This window comes from Cucumis melo, chromosome 9, assembly GCF_025177605.1.
Source record: "Cucumis melo cultivar AY chromosome 9, USDA_Cmelo_AY_1.0, whole genome shotgun sequence".
Taxonomy (NCBI): Eukaryota; Viridiplantae; Streptophyta; class Magnoliopsida; order Cucurbitales; family Cucurbitaceae; genus Cucumis; species Cucumis melo.
The window spans coordinates 24,804,951-24,826,314 of record NC_066865.1 but is presented as its reverse complement, the minus strand read 5'-3'; the positions used below and the strand labels follow the sequence as shown (position 1 = coordinate 24,826,314).

General features: G+C 33.9%; 4 protein-coding genes across 4 annotated transcripts; 3 read left to right on the top strand and 1 right to left on the bottom strand.

The window, feature by feature from the left end:
• Nucleotides 1-440: 440 nt before the first annotated feature.
• LOC103482937 (acidic endochitinase-like) lies at nucleotides 441-1,519 on the top strand. Its single transcript, XM_008439336.3, has one exon. It carries the CDS (start codon nucleotides 490-492, stop codon nucleotides 1,372-1,374), a length of 885 nt encoding a protein of 294 aa, XP_008437558.2. The 5' UTR covers nucleotides 441-489; the 3' UTR covers nucleotides 1,375-1,519.
• Nucleotides 1,520-2,901: 1,382 nt separating this feature from the next.
• Nucleotides 2,902-3,879, bottom strand: LOC103482936 (acidic endochitinase). Its single transcript, NM_001328439.1, is given in 1 exon segment — nucleotides 2,902-3,879. A coding segment is annotated over 1 exon segment (879 nt). The 5' UTR covers nucleotides 3,841-3,879; the 3' UTR covers nucleotides 2,902-2,961.
• Nucleotides 3,880-9,116: 5,237 nt separating this feature from the next.
• On the top strand, nucleotides 9,117-10,929 carry LOC103482935 (cytochrome P450 89A2-like). Its single transcript, XM_051089594.1, has 3 exons — nucleotides 9,117-9,875; nucleotides 10,000-10,296; nucleotides 10,420-10,929. Exons 1-3 carry the CDS (start codon nucleotides 9,126-9,128, stop codon nucleotides 10,927-10,929), a joined length of 1,557 nt encoding a protein of 518 aa, XP_050945551.1. The 5' UTR covers nucleotides 9,117-9,125.
• A 562-nt stretch (nucleotides 10,930-11,491) lies between these two features.
• Nucleotides 11,492-20,944, top strand: LOC103482934 (uncharacterized). The gene is made up of 20 exons (XM_008439333.3): nucleotides 11,492-11,722; nucleotides 11,856-12,008; nucleotides 12,100-12,259; nucleotides 12,442-12,760; nucleotides 13,084-13,215; nucleotides 13,300-13,489; nucleotides 13,589-13,719; nucleotides 13,939-14,145; nucleotides 15,015-15,181; nucleotides 15,806-15,884; nucleotides 16,536-17,042; nucleotides 17,127-17,497; nucleotides 17,795-17,878; nucleotides 17,965-18,063; nucleotides 18,269-18,511; nucleotides 18,704-18,772; nucleotides 18,867-19,076; nucleotides 19,480-19,593; nucleotides 19,854-20,118; nucleotides 20,556-20,944. Exons 1-19 carry the CDS (start codon nucleotides 11,620-11,622, stop codon nucleotides 20,101-20,103), a joined length of 3,588 nt encoding a protein of 1,195 aa, XP_008437555.2. The 5' UTR covers nucleotides 11,492-11,619; the 3' UTR covers nucleotides 20,104-20,118; nucleotides 20,556-20,944.
• The last annotated feature ends 420 nt before the right edge of the window (nucleotides 20,945-21,364 follow it).

Sequence of the window (21,364 nt, the reverse complement as noted above, 5' to 3'; positions counted from 1 at the left end):
TGGAGTGATTACACATGTATTTAATCAAATAATTTAACAATTAAATTAGTCAAGTTTTGGAGCTCTCTATGATGCATGCTTTAATTTAATTGAATAAATGTTAGGCATTGTAAGTTTTATATCTAAAGCTTTTTAAATCTAAAAGCATATTTAGTCATTAAAATTTTGAAAATATCTAATGTTTTCTTCCATTATTTTAAAAATTTTGATCATATACCACCAAAAACTAAGACCAAAATCACTTTTTCATCATAGTCAAACATCACAACTTTAAGAAAAAAGTGATGAAAATTGTATATATTAAATATGCTAATGGCCAAAATTATTGTATTATATGATCTCTACTTTTAATTTTCTTCCCATTGACTTGGTCAATCCATGTGATGTCCTTCTCATTCCTTTCCCTATAAATTGACTTCATATTCTTCATTGAAACACACAACAAAATCACAAAGGAGAAAGAGAAAGAAAAGCTCACTAGAAGAAACAATGGCTGCCCAAAAAATCATCACAATCCTATCCATCATCTCCTTCCTCCTTGCCTCCATATTCCGATCTTCCGATGCTGCCGGTATCGCCATCTATTGGGGACAAAACGGCAACGAGGGCTCTCTTGCCTCCACTTGCGCTACTGGAAACTACCAGATCGTCAACATAGCATTTCTTTCCTCCTTCGGTAGCGGCCGAACTCCGGTCCTCAACCTCGCGGGTCATTGTAACCCTAATAACAACAATGGTTGTACCTTCTTGAGTAGCCAAATCCAATCTTGCCAAAGTCGAGGCATCAAAGTCCTTCTCTCCATTGGCGGAGGCGCAGGGAGTTATTCACTCTCCTCCGCCAATGATGCAAGACAAGTTGCTAATCACATCTGGAACAACTACCTCGGTGGTCAGTCAAACTCACGACCGCTCGGCAACGCTGTTTTGAACGGTGTCGATTTCGATATCGAAGCTGGCTCTGGCCAGTTTTGGGATGTATTGGCTCGAGAACTGAAGAACAAAGGCGGAGTCACTCTTTCTGCCGCACCCCAGTGTCCGATCCCCGACGCGCACTTAGACGCTGCCATTAAGACAGGTTTGTTTGATTTCGTTTGGGTTCAATTCTATAACAATCCGCCATGTATGTATGCAAATGGAAACGTCAACAATCTCCTGAATTCTTGGAACCGGTGGACGGGGTTTCCGGTTGGGAAGCTGTACATGGGACTACCGGCGGCATCTGCAGCTGCACCGAGCGGCGGTTTTATCCCGGCCAACGTGCTTAAGTCTCAGGTTCTTCCAAGGATTAAAAGTTCTGCCAAGTATGGAGGAATTATGCTGTGGAGTAAGGCATTTGATAATGGCTACAGTAACGACATTAAAGGAAGTCTTTGAGCTTCTTCTCTTGATCATCAATAAACTTATTAGGCCATGAATAATTAAAATATAAGAAATGGAAAAGAAAATGGGATTTGTTGGCCCATTTATATATTTATATCATCACTATGATGCAATAAAATCACTTCTTATTAGAGTATAACTTTTCATGCAAAATACATATGAACATAAATAAATTGGAAATATATACAAATCACATACATGAAAAGAAAACATATTTTTTAATATATACCCTCCCTACCAATTATATACCCAATTAATTTGTGAAGAAGATAAAAGAAATGGTTGTTGCCCTAACACACCTTTGTAAAGATATATATCTACAATGTTGCTCCTTAGTGAAAAAAAAACATGTAGCACAATGGTGTGCCATCTTGAACATGTAATGGATATAGTGACAATCTGATATTTACCTCAATTTACTTTGTATGTTCATAAAAAAAATGGATTCTAAGTATATGATGAGCACTCGAGAAATCTCAAAAAATTCTTCGTTTGCACCCTTGATAGATAATAATTTGAATCTCTATCCAAATATATCTATAAATCATATAAAGATTCAAACATGAATCGATATCTTTAATATCTTTTATAAAAATCATATGTTAATCTTAATATGACTGCAAAATACAAATAATAGGATGAATAATCTAGTTGGAAAATAAAACCCAATTTAAAGATTGAATTAAAATAGTTTTCTTAGTACTTTTCTTTCCCGTTTCCTGAGAGTTAAACAAGTTTAATTATCTTAGAAGGAAAATAGTTGTCGGACAATATATTTGTAAAATTAAAATAATGACAGTAACGTCTAAGTCAATAATTTAATCTAAGTTTTTTTTTTTTTTTTGTTGGAAAACATATATCTTATGGGTATAATGGGTCAATAATATCATATCAAACATAAACATTTTATACTTAAAAAAAGTGTAGAAGTTAACATTGATAAGAACAAAAAATCAGAAAATATGATCAGTTCTTGTTTTGGTGTTATATGTCAATATCACTATTTGACTTAAAAACATAATTAATTACATTCTGGAGAGTTTTATTTACTATTGAGCGATGTGATAAGATTGTTTTTTAATAATCAAATTAAAAATTAGGGTAAAATTAAAACTTCTAATGACTATTTAGTTTAATGTCCTCTTTGTATGTATTCTTAAAATTTTCAATTTTTATATTGATGGAAGATATATATTGACATTTTCTATGAGTTCAACATTAACCAAGAACGTGAATTATTATTAGATATAATATCAACTTAAAAGTTGGCTAAAGTATAATACTATTTATAATTTGATTCTCTCTAATTTACGTTAATGAGATCATTACTGTATTTAAACTTCAAACATTTTACACAAAATTGAAACTTGGAATAATACTTTTATTGACAACAACTTTTAATTCTAAAAACATTGATCGTATTGTAATTAATATAAAAAAAAAAGGATTTTAATCATTGCATCACACAAATTTTATATAATATGAGACTAAATGGAGAAGATGAAGTCTCACTTTTTAATTATTATAGTACTTTGGAGTTTATTCATAGGCTTTAATTAAATTTAAGCTTAGGAGCTTAATTCAGCCGATGCTGCCTTTAATGGCATCGCTGTAGCCATTGTCAAACGCCTTACTCCATAACATCACTCCTCCATAGTTGGAAGACGTTTTAATGGTTGGAAGAACTTGAGAAATAAGCACATCCGCCGGAATAAATCCCCCGCTCGGCGCTGCCTCCGGTGCCGCTGGCAATCCCATGTAAAGCTTCGATATCGGAAACGCGGTCCACTGATTCCATGAACTCAGGAGATTGTCCGCGTTATCTGCAAACATGCATGGCGGGTTGTTGTAGAATTGAACCCAAACGGAATCGAACAGTCCAGTTTTGACCGCGGCGTCTAGGTGTGCGTCTGGGATCGGACACTGCGGCGCGGCAGATAAAATGACTTGTCCAAAACTCTTTAGCTCCTGAGCTAGTACATCCCAGAACTGGCCCGAGCCAGACTCGATATCGAAATCAATACCATTCAAAACAGCAGCACCGAGTGGCCTGGAATCTGACTGCCCGCCGAGGTAGCTGTTCCAAAGGAAGTTCGCGACTTGTCTCGCATCGTCGGCGGAGGAGAGTGAATAACTCCCCGCACCGCCGCCGATAGAGAGGAGGACTTTGACATTTTGACTTTGGCAAGAGTTTATTTCGTCGCTCAAAAAGGCGCAACCGTTGTTGTCAGGGTTGCAATGACCGGCAAGGTTGAGGACCGGAGTTTGACCGCTGCCGAAGGATGAGAGAAATGCTATGTTGACGAACTCGTAGTTTCCAGTGGCGCAGGTGGATGCAAGAGAGCCTTCGTTTCCGTTTTGGCCCCAATAGATGGCGATTCCAGCTGCCTCGGAAGACCGGAAAATAGAGGAGAGGAGGAAGAAGATGGAAAGGGTCGTAGCTATTTTGTGGGCAGCCATTATATTTCTTAAAGAGCTTTGCTTGGAGTTTGTGTGTTTAAACAATGGAAAATGTGAAGTGAATTTATAGGGAAGGGAAAAAGGCAATTGCAATCACGTAGGGTTGTTGATCAAATCAAAGGAAATAAAAAGTATATAATATAATTTTGGGCGTATCATTTGGATTTGGAAAAAATGTTACAAATTATTTAATGAATTGGCGTGTTCTAATTGAAGAGAAAAAAAAAAAATGGTTGATTTGAATTTCCATGGGAATACGATTATGTGGAGTCAAGGTCAAAGTCACATCTCTAACTAATTATATTTATATATAAGTAGGAGAGTTTTGTGATTATAAGTTTATAATTATAAGCTATGTGATGATTAAAATATTGTAATTAAATTATAAGTTTATTCTCTAATATTTTTTTTTAAAAAAAATTTGTACTTATGTTATTCAACAAATTAAATTTGTAGTACGTTTAGTAGCATGTGCCTAATAAGTCTATAAGTTTTTAATATCGTATCTAATATGTAGTATATGGTTGGATTGAGTATTTAAAATTTTAATTAATGTTTTATAAGTAAAATTGAGGTTTGGATATGGTGGGACTTCGGAATTTCAATTTTGTTGTTGTTTTTTTTTGTGTAGATTTGTAAATTTTTAATTGATGTTATTATTGTAATTGCGTCACTGAACGTAAACCTTGAGATGGAAAATCAAACATTAAATATTAGGCATTATATTTTTTTTTTTGAAAAAGGATACTTCATTCCCACTTCATTTATATAATAAAAACGATTAGTACAAGAAGCGAAAGAAGGGAATATTAGGTATTATATTAGTTGAGTTATGATTTATTTAGTATATCACAAGAATCTATTAAAATATAAAATTGAAAGTTTGAGAATATTCGAGACTTTATAAAGTTTGAGGATTATGGTACAAAAAGATGGAAAAACCAAAAGACTAGTTTTGAATATGAAAATTTTCGTACTAATTTTGTAATTTAACCGAGAGACGATCGATGAGATATTTGCTGACTTAATTAGGTCAAAAATTTCCTACCCATCCTTTGAAGACATGAGAAACTCTTTAAACTCCCAATTAGTTTAAGGTATAACAATCATAGTGATTTGTTTATTTATTCTAAACGTTCGATGATAAGAAAATGGTAAGCATATCAACTTAGTTGACTAGTTTTACTTTGTTCAAGTTAGCCCTGAGGTGTAAGAATTTATATGACTATATATATCGTCTTTGAATTTGATTTAAGATCATACTATTCAATCTTTATTTTCATATTTTTGTGTCAAACACATTTCTTACATGTAACGTCGGGAGATATTTAACTAGAATAACGTTGGTGTGTGTTTTATGGATATAATTGTCGACGAGTCAAGGGGTGCGTTGGGACGTAATGTAATGTAAGCGTCGGGAGATCACTACTGCAAACAACGTACTTAAACTGTCAACAATTTTTTCTAACAGTGGACAACCTCGTTTTGTTGTTGGAAGATCAACTTTCGACGAGTTTATCTCTCGACAGGTTTTTGTCCACTAACAGAGAGATAAATCTACCGACGTGTTTTTAGATCTCTTCGACAGTATTGTGTAATGAGCGAAGCCTATTTTTTGTAGCGATTATGTTACATTACTTACGCAAAAGAAAAGAGTACATTGAAAAAGTTGTGTGAAAGAAAATACACGGTGACTATGTACAGTTAAAACGAGTGTAAACTCATGAATTTTTTTTGTTAAGTTAGAAATTTCAAACTCCAACTTCTACCAAAAGCAAATTATTCCACACGTTAACATCATTTTCACAAATAGCTGCATTTATATGTGGAAAAGTTTACAAACACAGTACAGTAATTTTATTTTTCTCTTCAACAAACGTGCATATTAGGTTACTCATTAATTTATACTTAGTTTTTAGAGATAATCTTATGACTTATTCACTAACCTAACTTTATGTTTATGTTGTCTATAAAAAATGCAATATGGTCTGAGGGTTAATTACACAAATTATAATATAGTCTATTTCTTAATTACAAAAGCATGTGAAATTATTTTCTAAAATTAATCTGGTAATACTTACTAGAAATAGAGCTCTCGTTTAGAAACTATTGTGAATATAATATTAAACTTTGAAAGAAAAAGACAAAATTACTTTTACTAAGCAAAAGATAAATAGAAGGATATTTGAATAATTTTTTTAATTAATTTCAAATAGTTAAATTATATGATTTTATTACGATTCAAGAGACTAAACTTCGACAAGTTGAGTTATTGGCACAAAAGCATTTATTTAAACGTACAATGTAGTCTCAATGTGTAGTATGTGTACTATATCAATAGCTTTTTCCTTTCTTTTTTTTTTTAGTGATTTTAATTATTTTGAAATTTTAAGACTTTGTATACGAGTTTAGAGGAGAAACATGAATTTTAATTGTTCGATGGTTAATCTATCGTATTTCTAATTTATATAATTATCAAATTTACCAAAATGTTCTCTTTGGTCATCTACTTCATTTCCACCGTGTTATCGTGGCTACTAACACCCACCATTTCGGGTCACCTTTGGCAACCTATACTTTGGTGAAACTTTGGACAATATATAATATAATCATCACCGACGAACCAATTCCAAACAGCCCACAATCGATGATCACCTCAAAGACCAACTCTAACGACCAACGTTTGTCTACCCATTGCCTATGGCTCTACCTCGACCACCAAACCACACCTATGGGACTAACTCTAGACACCACACCCACAACGGCCACTTCCACTATATTATTTCCAATTATTAATTAGTTCATGTTGTTATTTAGAGCTGCCTCGAAAGTAATTTGACATTAATTAATACACATATGTATGTTTGATGTATATATAACAAATCAAATAAAGTTGTATATAAAAACACTTTTAAAAACAAGCAAACAAATACTTTTTTTAAAAAAAAAATTTAAAAAAGAATGTTATTCTTGTGAATCCAAACACATGCTTAGCTAGCTCTCTAAACATTAATTTGTGATTAAATAATGAGTGATTTAATGGTTTGAATTGTGTACGGTTCATAGGTTGGTTGGTGTTCATAAGTTTAATTTAAATTTTATTTGGATCAATGAGGTGATAATTATTCCACTCCACACATATAATTATTGAAATTTCATATATAATCCAATGATTAGTTTGTTGAGGGATGATGTAATATAAAATAAAAAGATCAGAATTAGTCAAGGAATCTATAATAATTAGAGGGGTTGAATATTTAACTTCACATCGAATATCTCTCAACATGTAATGTAATGGGCCAACTACGATTTTGTTATGTTCCACTTGCATTCATTTTTAGCCCACAAAACATCTTATAATAGTGACAAAATATGTTTCATATATATATATATGACAATATGTAACTGTGTGAAATCAAACCTCGACTATAAAGTTGACAATACTAAGTTTATGTTAGTTGAACAATTTTATGTCTATACTTCTAAAGTGTTCATTTTAGATATTCATACGTGGTCAATTTTGTTTATTTTAATTATTGTACTTTTAAAATGTTTGTTTTAGTTTTATGTTTTTTAAAAAGGGATGAATTTTGTCTCTTAACTCTTAAAATGTTTGTTTTTTTTCTTCGATCGAGTGTTTTCATTAGTAACATGAACTCAATAAATTTATGTTTCTTCTTTATCACTATATTAAATCTACAATGATTTATCATGCTAAATTATTAATGGACATAAAAACTTGGTAACTTAGGAAACCACATGTTCATGTTTAAACTTCTATTAATATGACATTTATTTTTCAGTTGATATTGGTTTTTACATGTTAATTTAATTTTTTTTTCTTTTGCCAAATCCAACTTAATTAGTTTAATCCCAAACTATTGTTTGTGATTAATTTTGGACACATCCTAAACTATAAAGGTTAGTTAAAATATGACAACAACCAATCTATGATTAAGAACTAAAATAATGTGATTATAAGGTTTGAATATCTTAAAGAAATGAACATGCCAAAAACATTTTCATTTATTTGATATATTTGTGTAGATATTCCTTGGATTTAAACTTGTCTGTCATCTTTACTATATTATAAGAAGAGATCTTTGAGTATAATTTATACACTTCATTATTCCCCTCATGTATTTTTTAAAATTCTCAATATACCCTTCATTATATTTGACTTTTCATATTTAAAATCTTAAAACATTTCATTTTCTTATATATATATTTATTTATTTATTTCCAAATATTTTTTTTGGACTATTATCCCTCTTCATAATTTACATAAAATTATCCCTACATCAAAACTAGTGAATTTAACTCAACAATAATTGACATAATCTTCAATTTTATAGATGAAGAATTTGTATCTTTCATCATCACACAATTGTTGTACTAAAAAATATTTTTCACTGACTTGCCACTTTATGATATACAACCAATTTGACCCTCATCTTTTAGTTTTCCTTTTTTTGCACTAGATGACTTCTAAAATTGAAAATTGGAAGAAATAGCCTCTAAATACTTGTATATGTTTTACTCTCGGTAAGAGTTCTTACATCCTAATTTCCGACCGAGATCGAACTCAAAACTTGAATAAAAAGAATGCCAAATAATCACTTTTCCAAATCTTACTTAATCTTTCATATTCTTCTCCAAATTTCCTACTCATAATTCAACTTAATTAGTACACAAACATTCTAGATCCATAATTTATGGGATTCTAGATTTTTAAAACATTAAGCTTCTCTACCATTTAAAAACCCCCTCCATGTAATCTTCAATTTCTCCAAAAATTCTAGTTATTTATAAGAATTTAAGCTCGTAGATAAATAGATCAATCCAAGAATGCAATATAATTTTACTTTAATATATATAATTATTTCGATTTTTGTTATGATGACTAAAGACTCCATCTAGTAATAAAAAGATATCAATAGTTTGGATTTATGGGTCGATCTCAATTGAAAAAGATCGAAAAAAAACACATTATAAACCAATCGTTAATAAATTTCTAATAATCATTTTTTTCACTTTAAATATGTATGTTTAGGATCTTCTCAGGTTGGTTTTCAACTAAACAAAAGACAAACACACATCTCAAGATCAATGATAAATAATTCAACATTAATAAAAAATATATTATCCCAAAAAAAAAATGTACTTTATAGCTACATGCATCCAACAAATGGGGAAGAGAAAATGACACACAATAATGTTTTGTGTATATATATATATATATATACACACATGTTAGGTTTCAAGTTTTAACATAGAGAGGAAAAATGAAGTGGATTCTTTTCACAATTGTTTCTCTCTTCATTTCCTTTCTTGTGAAGTTATTTGTTTTCCCTTCTAGACATGGCCCTTACAAGCTCCCACCAGGCCCTTTCATACTTCCTATTATCATTTATAACTTCCTATGGCTCCGCCAGTCCCCTCTTGATCTTGAATCTACATTACGTTCATTCATCGCCAAATACGGCCCCTTCCTCACCCTCCACTTCGACCCTTCTCCCGCCATGATCATCATCTCCGACCGCTCCATCGCCCACAAGGCTCTCATTCAAAACGGTGCCATTTTCGCCGACCGCCCTCGGGCCGTCTCCATCAGCAGGGTCGCTGCTTCTACCAACTTTGACAACATCACTTCTGCTCCTTATGGCCCCACTTGGCGCCTTCTCCGCCGCAACTTGGCGATGGAGATGCTCCACCCTTCACGTGTCAGGGCTTATTCTCGGGCTCGCAAGTGGGTTCTGGACATCCTCATCGCTCGCCTTTCAGCTCAATCTGGATGCGAAGGTGGCGCAGTTGCTGTTGATCATTTTCATTTTGCTATGTTTTGTTTGTTGGTTTTGATGTGTTTTGGAGACAAGTTGAATGAGACACAAATCTTGGAAATTCAAGAAGTGCAGCGTGATATTCTTGTGAATCTTCAACGTTTTGTTCTACTTAATTTATGGCCTAAGTTGATGAAGATTTTGCTTAGAAATCGCTGGAAGGAATATTTACAAATCAAGAATAGACAGAAAAAGGTCAACTCTCCTTTTACTTCAATTCAAGATGAAACTTTATGTTATCAATTACCCAAAAACTTAAATAGATATTGGTTATTGTTCATCACATTTAATCATTTTTAATTTCTCGATCCTAAATTAGGTTCTAGTCCCATTTATCAAGGCACGAGAGAAGGTAAAAGAAGAAAGAGCAAAAAGGGAAGGAGAAGAAAAAGAAGAATTTGTGGTATCGTATGTTGATACGCTACTCGATTTACAACTCATCGACGAGAAAAGAAAGCTTAAGAACGAAGAAATAGTGAGTTTATGTTCGGAGTTTCTCAATGCCGGAACGGACACTACCGCCACGTCAATGCAATGGATCATGGCGAACTTAGTGAAGTACCCAAAAATTCAAGAAAAACTATTCCAAGAGATCAAAGGAGTAAAGGAATCTAGTACAAAAAAAAAATGGAGGATTACGGTATATTTATTAATCTTTGAATATCAATATTTACAACTGAGAAGAACAATCTCTCCATTCGTCTAATCGTTTTATATATATATTTATGTATGATATAGGGAGGAGGAGGTGAAGGAAGAGGATTTAGGGAAACTTCCATATTTGAAAGCTGTGATTCTAGAAGGATTAAGAAGGCATCCACCAGGGCATTTCATTCTACCACATGCAGTGAAAGAAGATACAATTTTTGAGAATTATTTCATACCTAAGAATGGCATCGTGAGTATCTTTGCAGTGGGAATGGGGTGGGATCCACAAGTATGGGAAGATCCGATGGCGTTTAAGCCGGAGCGGTTCATGAGTGACGACGGAGGCCGGGAGGCGGGGTATTCGACGACGTTTGATATCACGGGAAACAAGGAGATTAAGATGATGCCATTTGGAGCAGGGAGGAGGATGTGCCCAGCGGCTTCCTTGGCAATGCTTCATTTGGAATATTTTGTAGCAAATTTGATTTGGAGATTTGAGTGGAAAGCTGTGGAAGGAGAAGAAGTTGATTTATCAGAGAAAATGGAATTCACCGTTGTTATGAAAAAGCCTCTTAAAGCTCATATTAATCCAAGGTTTTAGGACATAACATAAATTTGAAAGAAACTATTACTCTCTATGTCACTTATTTATTACCTTACTCTATTTGTATTATTTTATATTTGATAAATAAATAAGTAGATTATTGAATATAATTTTAAGGAAAAATATCAATCATACCTTCAAATAATTTAACTTTCTATTAATCAAAATCATAAACGCAATTAAGAATATATTTTTTTTAAAGATAATTAAGTAATATTATTATTCACTTCAATTCGAAAATGTAATTGACATCTTTCACCACATTATTCGTCCAAAATCAATTTTTATATGGCTTGATGATAAATTTTGAGAAAAAAATGCATATGAACGTGATAATAATGATAAATATGTAATTTGAGGACGATTTTATATTGCTAAATCTTTTTGTAAGAATTAGATCTTGAACTTATTTTGTGTTTGACTTTAACAAATTTAATTGGAAAGTCTAACCAATCCTGTTATGCCACCTGGGTAGGTTGCAGCATAATTTCGTGCACCCGACACAAAGGCAATTTAATTGCGCGGGAAAATTCGCAAGCTAGATTTGGCGCGAAAGAAACCCTAAAACTTCGCGTTATCACTTTCCCAATCAAGCTCGAACTTGATATTTCCATTGGGTCCAATTGTCTCTTTCATTGCAAAGCTCTTATGCTTGAAATCCTTATTCAGTGAACTGTTCCTTGAGAGATGGAGATAGATGGGCTATGTGTTATTTGCGCTGGTATTGGAATCGTCGAGGAGGATGACTACGGCAATCGGATTGGTTACTCCAAAAGCGAGTTCTGTTTGGGTATGTCAATTCACATCTCTAATTTTTTTCCGTCTGTGTCTGAAGATATTACGAGGGGATGAAGCTCTAGTTTCCCCAAATTGGTAAATTACACGGCTGGTTGTTGATTAATGTTATTGTCGTTATTATTCAGATAATTTGAAGGATTTGCTTAGGTTCTTGAGGAGAGATGACCCGCAGACTCGCGATGTTTTTAAGCACGTTTGTAAATGGAACATTGTGGGTAAAGATTTGATACCCATTATTGAGTACTGTCAAGATGATCGTAATGCAGTCTTAAATGCAGGTAGTGATTTTGTTTTAAAGGGATCGTCTTGCCAATTATCTGGCGGAAAAGTTTCATTTTTTTTTTTTTTTGTTGTTCTTTGATCCTTCAGTGAAGATTTTGGTGTTCCTCACAATGCCTATCGAACCCACGTCAAGTGACATTGCACAACAGATCGAGTATTTATGGGGATTGAAGTCTTTAATCACTTGCAGTAATGTTGTTGCCAATATTGTTTCACTTCTGGAGAGTCCACTGGAAAATCTGGATTGGTGAGCGGGGTTTAAAATTCTCGGTGTTTAATCACATCTTTTTTGTTATTGTGCATTTATATCCCTTAGTGGCTATCATCGTCGTGGCGAATTTTGACCATAACTTTTATTTTTTCTTTACTTTGTTCTGTTTGACTATTGCATCCCTTTGATTGAGATAATGAATTGTCTTCTACAAACAGTGGAACGTTCTCAGAAGATGACTGGAAATTGTTGCAGTTGGTTATAACACTCTTCCGAAATGTTTTGGCTATTCAAGAAATCTCATTGCAGCAAAAGGCTGATGGATCAGCTTGTCAGTTAATATTGCTGAGAGACAAATTTTTGGAAGTTTTATTCCGGGAGAATGTTATGGACATAATATTGGTGATGACGCAGCACATTGATGGGTCTTGCAGCCATCTCCGTCAAGACAAATTAGTCTTTTTGGAAATATTTTATTACATATTTATGGGCCAAGAGCCTGAGTTAATTGCGAAAGTGCCTCAAAACAGCAGCGAGGTCAATTTACTTCTCTTCATCTCTTCTTATCTAAAATAGTAATAATAACAATAATTACAACAATAAACGAAAATAATAGAAAAAAGAAAAAGATCACGTTTGCGAGAAGAAATTGCAGCAAGCTAGTCAAGAAAGTAAAACTAGACTTTGCAGTAAGATAAGCTACTTCTTACCTACATGCTAATATATCAATCAAGTTACATTGGCCTAATTATTATGATTTCCATGTAAAAAGTGAAATATAGGTAATAGCCGGCATTTTAAAATTTATGGTTTAATACCCGTACTCTGTTGTTCTAACTAGAATTTTCGTAAAATCTCAGGAAAATGTAGAAACAGTATCTTCTGTCAATAGTCTGAAATCTATGATGGAGGAAGATAGAAGAAAGTTTTCTAGATTACAAAATTTGAACCGCCATTCTCAGTTTAGTGGAACTTTTACTCGGCAAACCTTGGTACAAACCGTTCTTTCTGCTAATGCTCGGTTGTGAAAACTTTTATCTTAGGTCCTGACTAAATATGGAGTCTTTTCCTGGCAGGATGGTTCAAAGTTAGTACTCAAAGGAAAACCATCTTTGAGTACTTCTACCAGCCTTAAACCACCTAAAGTTTGTCGAGGTCCAATTAAAAAAATTGCATGGGATCTTGGACGATTAACATCGAAAAACAGCAAACTTCTGCAGTTACTTCATGATTTTATCAACCAGTTTCTTTCGGGCGGCTACAATGGTCTGTCTCAAGAATTTCTGTTATTTTCTTCTTTAAGTTATCTTGTTGACATACGATTTCACCAAGATGAAAAATCCTAATTACTCCAATTGGTTTCAGCGCTGATGCAGTTGGTGCATGAAGATATTGAAAAGGAACATCATTCCATCCAGAACAACGATGTGGTGGTTTTTTTTCAGGTTGCACAGTTTGCTATTTCTTTCCAATATCACAAGTTTTCAACTTCAAAGGTAAGAATCAAATTTAAAATATTTGCAATCACATATTTAATTGTTTTGGATGCCTATGGATAGCATATGTTCAATAGATTTCATATTGCTTTTTGTAGTTCATCAATTTTCTTTTACCTACTTGATTTATTCTTCTTAGGGGTTGGAGTTTATAACCACATTTCAACTTAATTAGTCTTGGACGAGCTTCTCAGTCCCTTTTGTTTTTCTTGGGTACAGATAATTGAAGATGAGACTGATGAGGCTCAAACGGAACATGCTGATTCCACATTTTTCCAAGGTAACATGTGCGGCCCAATAGCAGCAACAATGAACGAGGCAATGTTTCAATTAGTTGTTTCCAAATGGCGTTATGCATTTGAAGGCTTAAAGGAAACTAATGACTTTAAGTTTCTGTCTGCTGCTGGCTCTCTGATGAAAAATATGGTGATTGCTTCCTGTCACTATTCTATAAGTTTATTTGTCTGTTTCACTATTCGTGAACAGTTAAGAAGTTAAGCTTATCAGTTTGATCTATTTGTGATTCTATCTTTGTTTCCAATATTTTCCTACTCATGCGTAAGCAATGCTGTAAAGAAAAAGAGTCATACATGTAGTTATTTTTCAACTATATAGGTCCACTTGATTTGAAAATTGGAATTATAGCTTAACCCTTTACCATTTGGCCTCAATACTGCTTTTGACCAATGCCAGTTACTAGAATGTATTGGGATGATGGATGTACGTAGACATTGTAGGCAGGCATGTGTTGGTAATATTTGATAACATGGAGCCTAGAGTGTACTTTTGAATGTCTAAAGGAAGGTGAAATTCTTATAAATTTGGCTCCCCTCCCCCCAAAAATAAAAACAAATATATCTCAGAAACTTTACATTTGGAATCGTGAAAAAGGTACAAATATTTCTACTATTGGGCGGTGGTAAAGTCATAAATTTTCCGATCCAGAGGTTTTAGTCGTTTAAGATTTCTTTTAAAAGAAAAAATTGCTTGCTTGCATTTAGAAGATCTGACTACCTTTAAAGATATATTTACGTATAGTAGACTAACTTTTTAATAAGATTTTCAAATTAAAGAAAACATATAATCTATGGTGGTCACTTACCAAAAAATTAATTTTCTACGAGTTTTCTTGGCATTCAAATGTTGTAGGGTTAGACAGGTTGTCTTGTGAGATTAGTCAATGTGCTTAAGCTGGCTTGAACACTCATGGATATAAAAACAATTGAAGAAAACATATATTTTGGAATTAGGATGTCATGTCACACGAGCATAATGAAGAGTTTCTCCTTGTACAGATTTGCATGCTAGATTTGGTACTAAAATTATTGCCAGAAGATTCAAAGGAACCTCAAACAGCTCGTATTCTACTTTACAAACTATTTTATGATCAGACAGATCAAGGGATGACTCAATTCCTCTTAAATTTGCTCAAGTCATTCAACACTCACAAACAACCCAAAAGGTATTTTCCTTGACATGTGTCCTAGATGTTGTTTTCAGTTCTATGCATATGCGAATGCATTCTTACATTCTTTCAGTTTTGAGTCACGTCGAAAGGAATTTGCTTATAGAAAATGCAAAATATTTCTCTGGGAAGTCCAATGTATGATCTCAACTATAGACATGGCAATGAGCTTTATCTTTACTTTATCTACAAAGCAGTCTCCATGGAAGGATATTGGACGAAACCTTTGGTCTATGAAAGATTCATTGGGGGGACTGACACTTCAGCACATCAAGAAATTTTGGAATTTGTTCTTTGCTTTTAATAATTTTGCTAAAGAGGATCTGAACATAAGCTTGGAAAAAGCGCTATGGTTCTATGGCTAAATGGGATGACAGAGATTATATAGAATTTATGTTTGGAAAGTATCTTAGATTATTCGTGATAGAAGCAGATTTTGTGAAGAAGTTTTGATTTAGCCAAATTTTATTGTCTCTTGGTATTCACTTCTCATCTATTTGTTATCACACATGCTTTGAGATTAATTTAAAGTAGGTGCAAAGTCCTAAAAGGGAGGGTTGAAGATATTAGTTGGACGTGTTTTCTGTTTCATATTTATGACCAATGGGTTTCCCCGGTCAGTGATCTTGCAGATTTAGTTGAGATGGTCTACAAGGTCGTACAACTTATGGAGAACCTCCAAGCACGTGGAACACTTCGGGTAATGCTCTATGTTTCTTAAATTGTTGGACAACCTCCAACTTGGTTTGGTTTCTTTTACAGTATTTTGAAACCCGTTTTCATCATTTTGGTTCTCCTGGTGTCAGCAATGACAAATCTTCTCTGGTGTCCTGTTATTTAAATTAGCCTCGTCTCAATGAAAAAACATCCTGCTCTTTTCTCTTAAGACATACTGCCAATGTATGTACATGCTTGGGTAATCGGTCAAATGCATACTTCTGGTAATTATTGTTGTTTGAAAATGATTAATATAATGCCATTGAGTAAGCATTCTTCAATTCAAGCAATAAGTCATCGGAATTTGGTATTTACTCACAGGTTTTTTGTGATACAAAGTTGCCAATAAAGTAGGTTAATAGTAAAAAATGAAGCTTTCTTTACTGTGGTATTGGTGAGACCATCTTCGTGTTTTTGACAGTCATGTTGTAATATTAAATACTGTGATTGTTGTGGCATAGGCACATTTTTCTTTTTTATTAAATATTAATTGCCAAAACTTCGATGGCCTAAGCTTGATTCACAAAATTTATTGGTCTCTTCCTTAGCGTTTTGTCTTTGTATCTACTCAGTCAAATTCCTAGATGTAAAATTATTTATTTGTGCTCTTGCTAAAGGAAATTCTTGTATTAAGGTTTCCAAAAAATCAAGGAGGGGAAGAAAGGCAAAGTCAGCAAATAATGGGGACAACAAACAGTCAGAAGATCAGGGAGCAGAGAATAAAACGGCCATAACCCATAATGAGCAATCAACAGATGTTGATGTTTGTGAAAATAGTAACTTAAAAACGAGTCCTAATGGTAAAGAAGAGATATCTGTTACTGCTAATGCTGACGAACCTGAACCTTTAGACTTAAACTCGGGAGGTTTTGAAGGCAGTATGCCACAGAGAGAGGACAAAAATTTGAATGATGGTTACAGCACAGCCGACTCTTCTAGTGATGAACAGAAAAATAGAATTGTGGAGGTTGATCTTAAAGTATCAAGTCTAGTGTCTACTTTTGCCAACAACAACATTATTCAGAAGATATGCTGGTTGCTTAAGTTTTACAAGAGCAATGCTACTAGTACAAACCATTACATAATATGCATTTTGCGGAAGATCACTGAGGATTTAGAGCTTTCCCCAATGCTGTACCAGGTTAAGATTTGATTTATTGCTTTTGTCTAACCACTATTTAAAAGATCTTATGCATGCATACCTAATCTCATTTTTATTTTGCAGTTATCCGTCCTTCCCACGTTTTATGATATTCTATCTGAACAGAAGTCAAGTCCATGCAAGGAACATGCTACCGTAGTTGATTTCCTGACGAGTCTGGTGAGAAAGATGCTACGGAAGATAAAGAATCAGCCACTCCTTTTTGTTGAAATTCTGTTTTGGAAGACCCGAAAAGAATGCCATTATATTGACGCTGAGTACTTAGTGCATGAGCTTGGCTGCTGGAAGAAAGGAAGTAGGGAGGAAAACTTTACAGGCGGTGATGAAAATGGCTCATTGACAGGCCAGCATTGGACTCCCAGAAGCATAGCGGATGCACTTGGTGAAGATGAAGCTGATGTTGTGCTCACCAATAACGAGTTTGGATCTCATAGGTAAGACTTGGATCTTAATGAAAACATTTTATCTACTTACTTTCTAACGATCGTTCTCTGGAATAAAAGTGATGATAAGGCAAAATAAAGTAGAATCTGATACCATCAGTATAAAGATTGAAAATTTGTGATATTTTCAGTTTACTAGAGTTTCATAATTTATTAATGATGGAAGATTTTTATTGAATGGTAATACTGCAAAAGAATCCTAGGATAACAAATGTCTTACTGAACGTTTGTTTCTTTACTAAAAAATGTTATGTGATGGAAAAGATCACCTTTTTTCAAACTTGACAGTGAAGCAAAGTCCGACGAAGTCAAGAAAGGTCTTGAATCTACCAACTTGGATGATGAGATGAACGGGAAAGAACACAATGAAAAGTACGTTTTTCTTCTTCTTCTTCTTCTTCTTCTTCTTCTTTTACATTTTTTATTTGCCTCTCAGTTTTTCTGGTGATTAATTGCAGTGAGCTGTCTATGGATGATAAGCCCAAAAGGCTTCCTAAAAGAAAAAGACTTGTTCTTGATGCGGCACTGGAGACTGAAATTAAAGATCTTTATGAGAAGTAAGCATTGATTTCACTCGTTTTCTTATTGTGCACTGTTATTTTATGCCTTCGCCCTTTGATTTTTATTGTCCAGTGACCTTGGTAATTGTTTGCACATAGCAAAATTGTTTTGGATTATCCCATTGCTAAAATTTACTGTATCGCTTCATTCTCATGGAAGTGAATTGTTATTTTAAACATTATTTTTTAAAAAACGTGTCAGATTCAAGGAGGACAGGAACTGTAGCAAACTTATTGCGGAGAATCTTGATAATGATGTCAAAGTTTCGCCTGCCCAGGTTTCCAATAAGCTTAGACAGATGGGTTTGAAAGTTTTTCAAAGAAAGAAGAGGCAGTATGCTGATGAAGGCTTTTCTGCTATTTCTGAAAACCTTGAAGGAGAAAGCAACGGAGAAGAACTACGTAACTCAAATGTTTTCGGGAAAAGTTCATTGAATCAACCTTCGTACGTATTTGACCTTCCTTTGCTAGCATGATTGCTTGTGCCCATGAATGTTTATACCATTTCATCAGAACATTGTGTGCTCTAATTTATTTCTTGCCAGCATTTCGGAAAAAGATTTTCTGTACAACTTTAAACTTTAGGTTCGATATGTCACAACTGGTCGGTTTTCCTTAGTCTTTTTTCATGGCGCAGGCTCACTAGAAAAAGAATTCTTGCTTTTGATAAAGAACACGAAGAGAAGATTAGAGCTTTATATGAGCAGTAAGTTATTTTATTGGATTCTTTGCTTGCTATAATTTCAGTCTAATGTTTTTTAGTTTTCATATATCCTTAACTAACGTGCTTGTTTTAACAGGTTTAAAGACCATAAGAGATGTAGTTCTATGATTGCAAATGCGCTGGATGCTGATAACAAATTCACTCCTGCCCAAATTTCCCGAAAACTCAAGCAGTTGGGTTTGTATATTTCTCGTAAGAGAAGGTCAAGTGATGAGGATCGTAATGAATCTGCTATTGATAAGGAATCTGAAAGTGATGATGAGACATTGCTCTCATTAATAAATAGGTGAATATACACGCTTGCTTGACCATCTACTGTTCAGATGTTCTCATATCTTGAATGATAATCCAATATAATATGTAATATGTCCTTAGTCGGGAGTCAACAAGTTTCAACTAATTAACTTCTATTAGACTGTTAGAGAGAAATTCAGGCATCATTTCACAATAGTGACATCACCATCTTCCAAGTTTACTCTCTTCCTCTCTCATCATTTTTTTAAAAAAATTTCTCCAGCTCTTTTCGTTTTCATTATTATGGTATCCTAGCCATAATATTATCTAGGATGGATGTCTACTCATTTTTGAAGCTAATATGGGATAATACTTGTAAAATTGAAGTTATCAACTCATATGACTCTTCTCCAATGTACTCCTTTCAATTTATCCATTACATCTTTTGAGTATAGGAAAAAAGGGAAGCATCTTCCAAAGTCAACTGAAACGCCCAGTTCCATCTCAACACAGAGCATACTAATTGATGAGGAATCTGAAGGTGTAGCTGTTGGAAGGTCCATGCAAATGTAAGATTTTCTCCGCAATAATTGTCTCGAATCCAACACTCATTTCTTATATCAAACTAGCAACCATATAACCATTTCACTATTTCCAGATCCTAAGCGTCTGAGCATGCTGAGTTGGTACTTTTTTGTTTATCCTTCTGGTGTTCTTGTGCATCTTCCTTTTTTAATTGGTCTCTAAGGAAAAGACCTTGTAAATTCTTTCACTCCGTTCATACCATTAATTAATATGAACATCGCTAACACAAACGTTCTCTTTTCAGGGAAGATAGAAACCAAGCCAGAAGCTTGGACACTATGGGGGTTGGTGGACCGCCTTCAGATGATGTTGACTTGAATGACTTTACGGAAAATCAAGGTAAGGATGCTGAAGCTGGCCGTGTCAGTATGGATGATTTGATGCAAAAGGCCATGGAAGATGAGTTTGCTGATTCAGACAATGAAGTGTCTCCCAGTGTGTATCGTACAACGGGAAGAAAGTTTAGGATTGTTGATCTTGAGGATGAAGAATGAGATGGGAATGGCCAGGTTTGTTCTATCTTTGTATCTTTTTTCCTTCAAAGGGAATTTATATATCATATAATCTTTAGTTACATTTTTAATTCTTCCATATATGCTCTGTCTAAGGGAAAAACATATCTATTTTTACCTCGAACGTAACTCATCGTCTTTCATAAAATTGGACCTTAGACATTGATACAAATTTCAAAACCTTTTTCATTTAAATCGAGTACCAAGGAATTTTTTAGTTGCCAATTTCTACCGACACAAATTCTTTTGCCTACAAAACTTTGGATTTCAAAGTTCTCAATTAAGCAAACTTTGCACACAATTCATCAAAAACAAGACTTGTGTGTAGGTAGCATGAAGAAGATGATGATTCTTTGACTGTGAACACTTGTTAAGTCTGGTTAGATTCAACATTACAACTTGATGAATTCATTCATTATGACTTGACATGACAGGATATCAACATTGCATTGCTACAACCATCTAGCAAAGTGTAGTTGACCAAACGCTGGAGAGGAGGACGCCGCTAATTACAAGCTGTTCTCTTCTGAAGCATCTTACGTAACTATGGAATTGTATAGAGCACAACCCGATAGTTGGAGATCGTTTTGTACAGCTTGGTTTATGTATATTATTGTTATACTTCTTGTATAGAGCAGGCGTGCTTGGAGATGGTAGAGATAAGAATGTGAAGTTATTGTTTTGCTGGGATGTGTATTGTCTTTAGGTTAATTTTTTTGTTGCTTCACTTGTCAGAGTCGAAACAATAGGTTAAAGCTTATGCCACATGTTGTAAATATTATGATTAGTTAATGAATCTATGCCTACATTTTTTCCTTAAAAAGTTTCGACTACCTTTTTTTTAAAATACTTTCTAAATCATGGCTAATTACTGCAAATATAATCACGAAGGAAAATTGTTAAAAATAACAAAATTGACAAAATATTTATAAAAATAAGTGTTACATTTTTTTTTTGTTGGTTTTCCTTTACAAATGATGTCTTGAGGATCAAGCAAGGGAGAACTTTTAATCTCTTGAGATTGTGCCTTTGTGGCGGTGGGGTAGATTTATAGATCTCTCTCAAGGCCAAAAGATGATCTTGAGTTCACAGTGTAAAATCATATTGTCTGAACAGATACAAATCTTTAACAAAGTCATCGATCCTTGATTTCAAGCAACAAAGTGAGCAAGAAACAACTTCCAATAACATCAACAACTAGGTGGCCAAATCTTTCTGAAGGATATGACAACATAAAGGGCTA

Coding starts and splice junctions, on each gene's coding strand:
- LOC103482935 (XM_051089594.1), top strand. CDS start 9,126: ATGAAGTGGATTCTTTTCACAATTGTTTCTCTCTTCATTTCCTTTCTT. Junction 9,876..9,999: donor TCAAGAATAGACAGAAAAAG/GTCAACTCTCCT, acceptor ATCCTAAATTAG/GTTCTAGTCCCATTTATCAA. Junction 10,297..10,419: donor AAGGAGTAAAGGAATCTAGT/ACAAAAAAAAAA, acceptor GTATGATATAGG/GAGGAGGAGGTGAAGGAAGA.
- LOC103482934 (XM_008439333.3), top strand. CDS start 11,620: ATGGAGATAGATGGGCTATGTGTTATTTGCGCTGGTATTGGAATCGTC. Junction 15,885..16,535: donor AAGCACGTGGAACACTTCGG/GTAATGCTCTAT, acceptor TCTTGTATTAAG/GTTTCCAAAAAATCAAGGAG. Junction 18,773..18,866: donor ATTAGAGCTTTATATGAGCA/GTAAGTTATTTT, acceptor TTGTTTTAACAG/GTTTAAAGACCATAAGAGAT.
- LOC103482937 (XM_008439336.3), top strand. CDS start 490: ATGGCTGCCCAAAAAATCATCACAATCCTATCCATCATCTCCTTCCTC.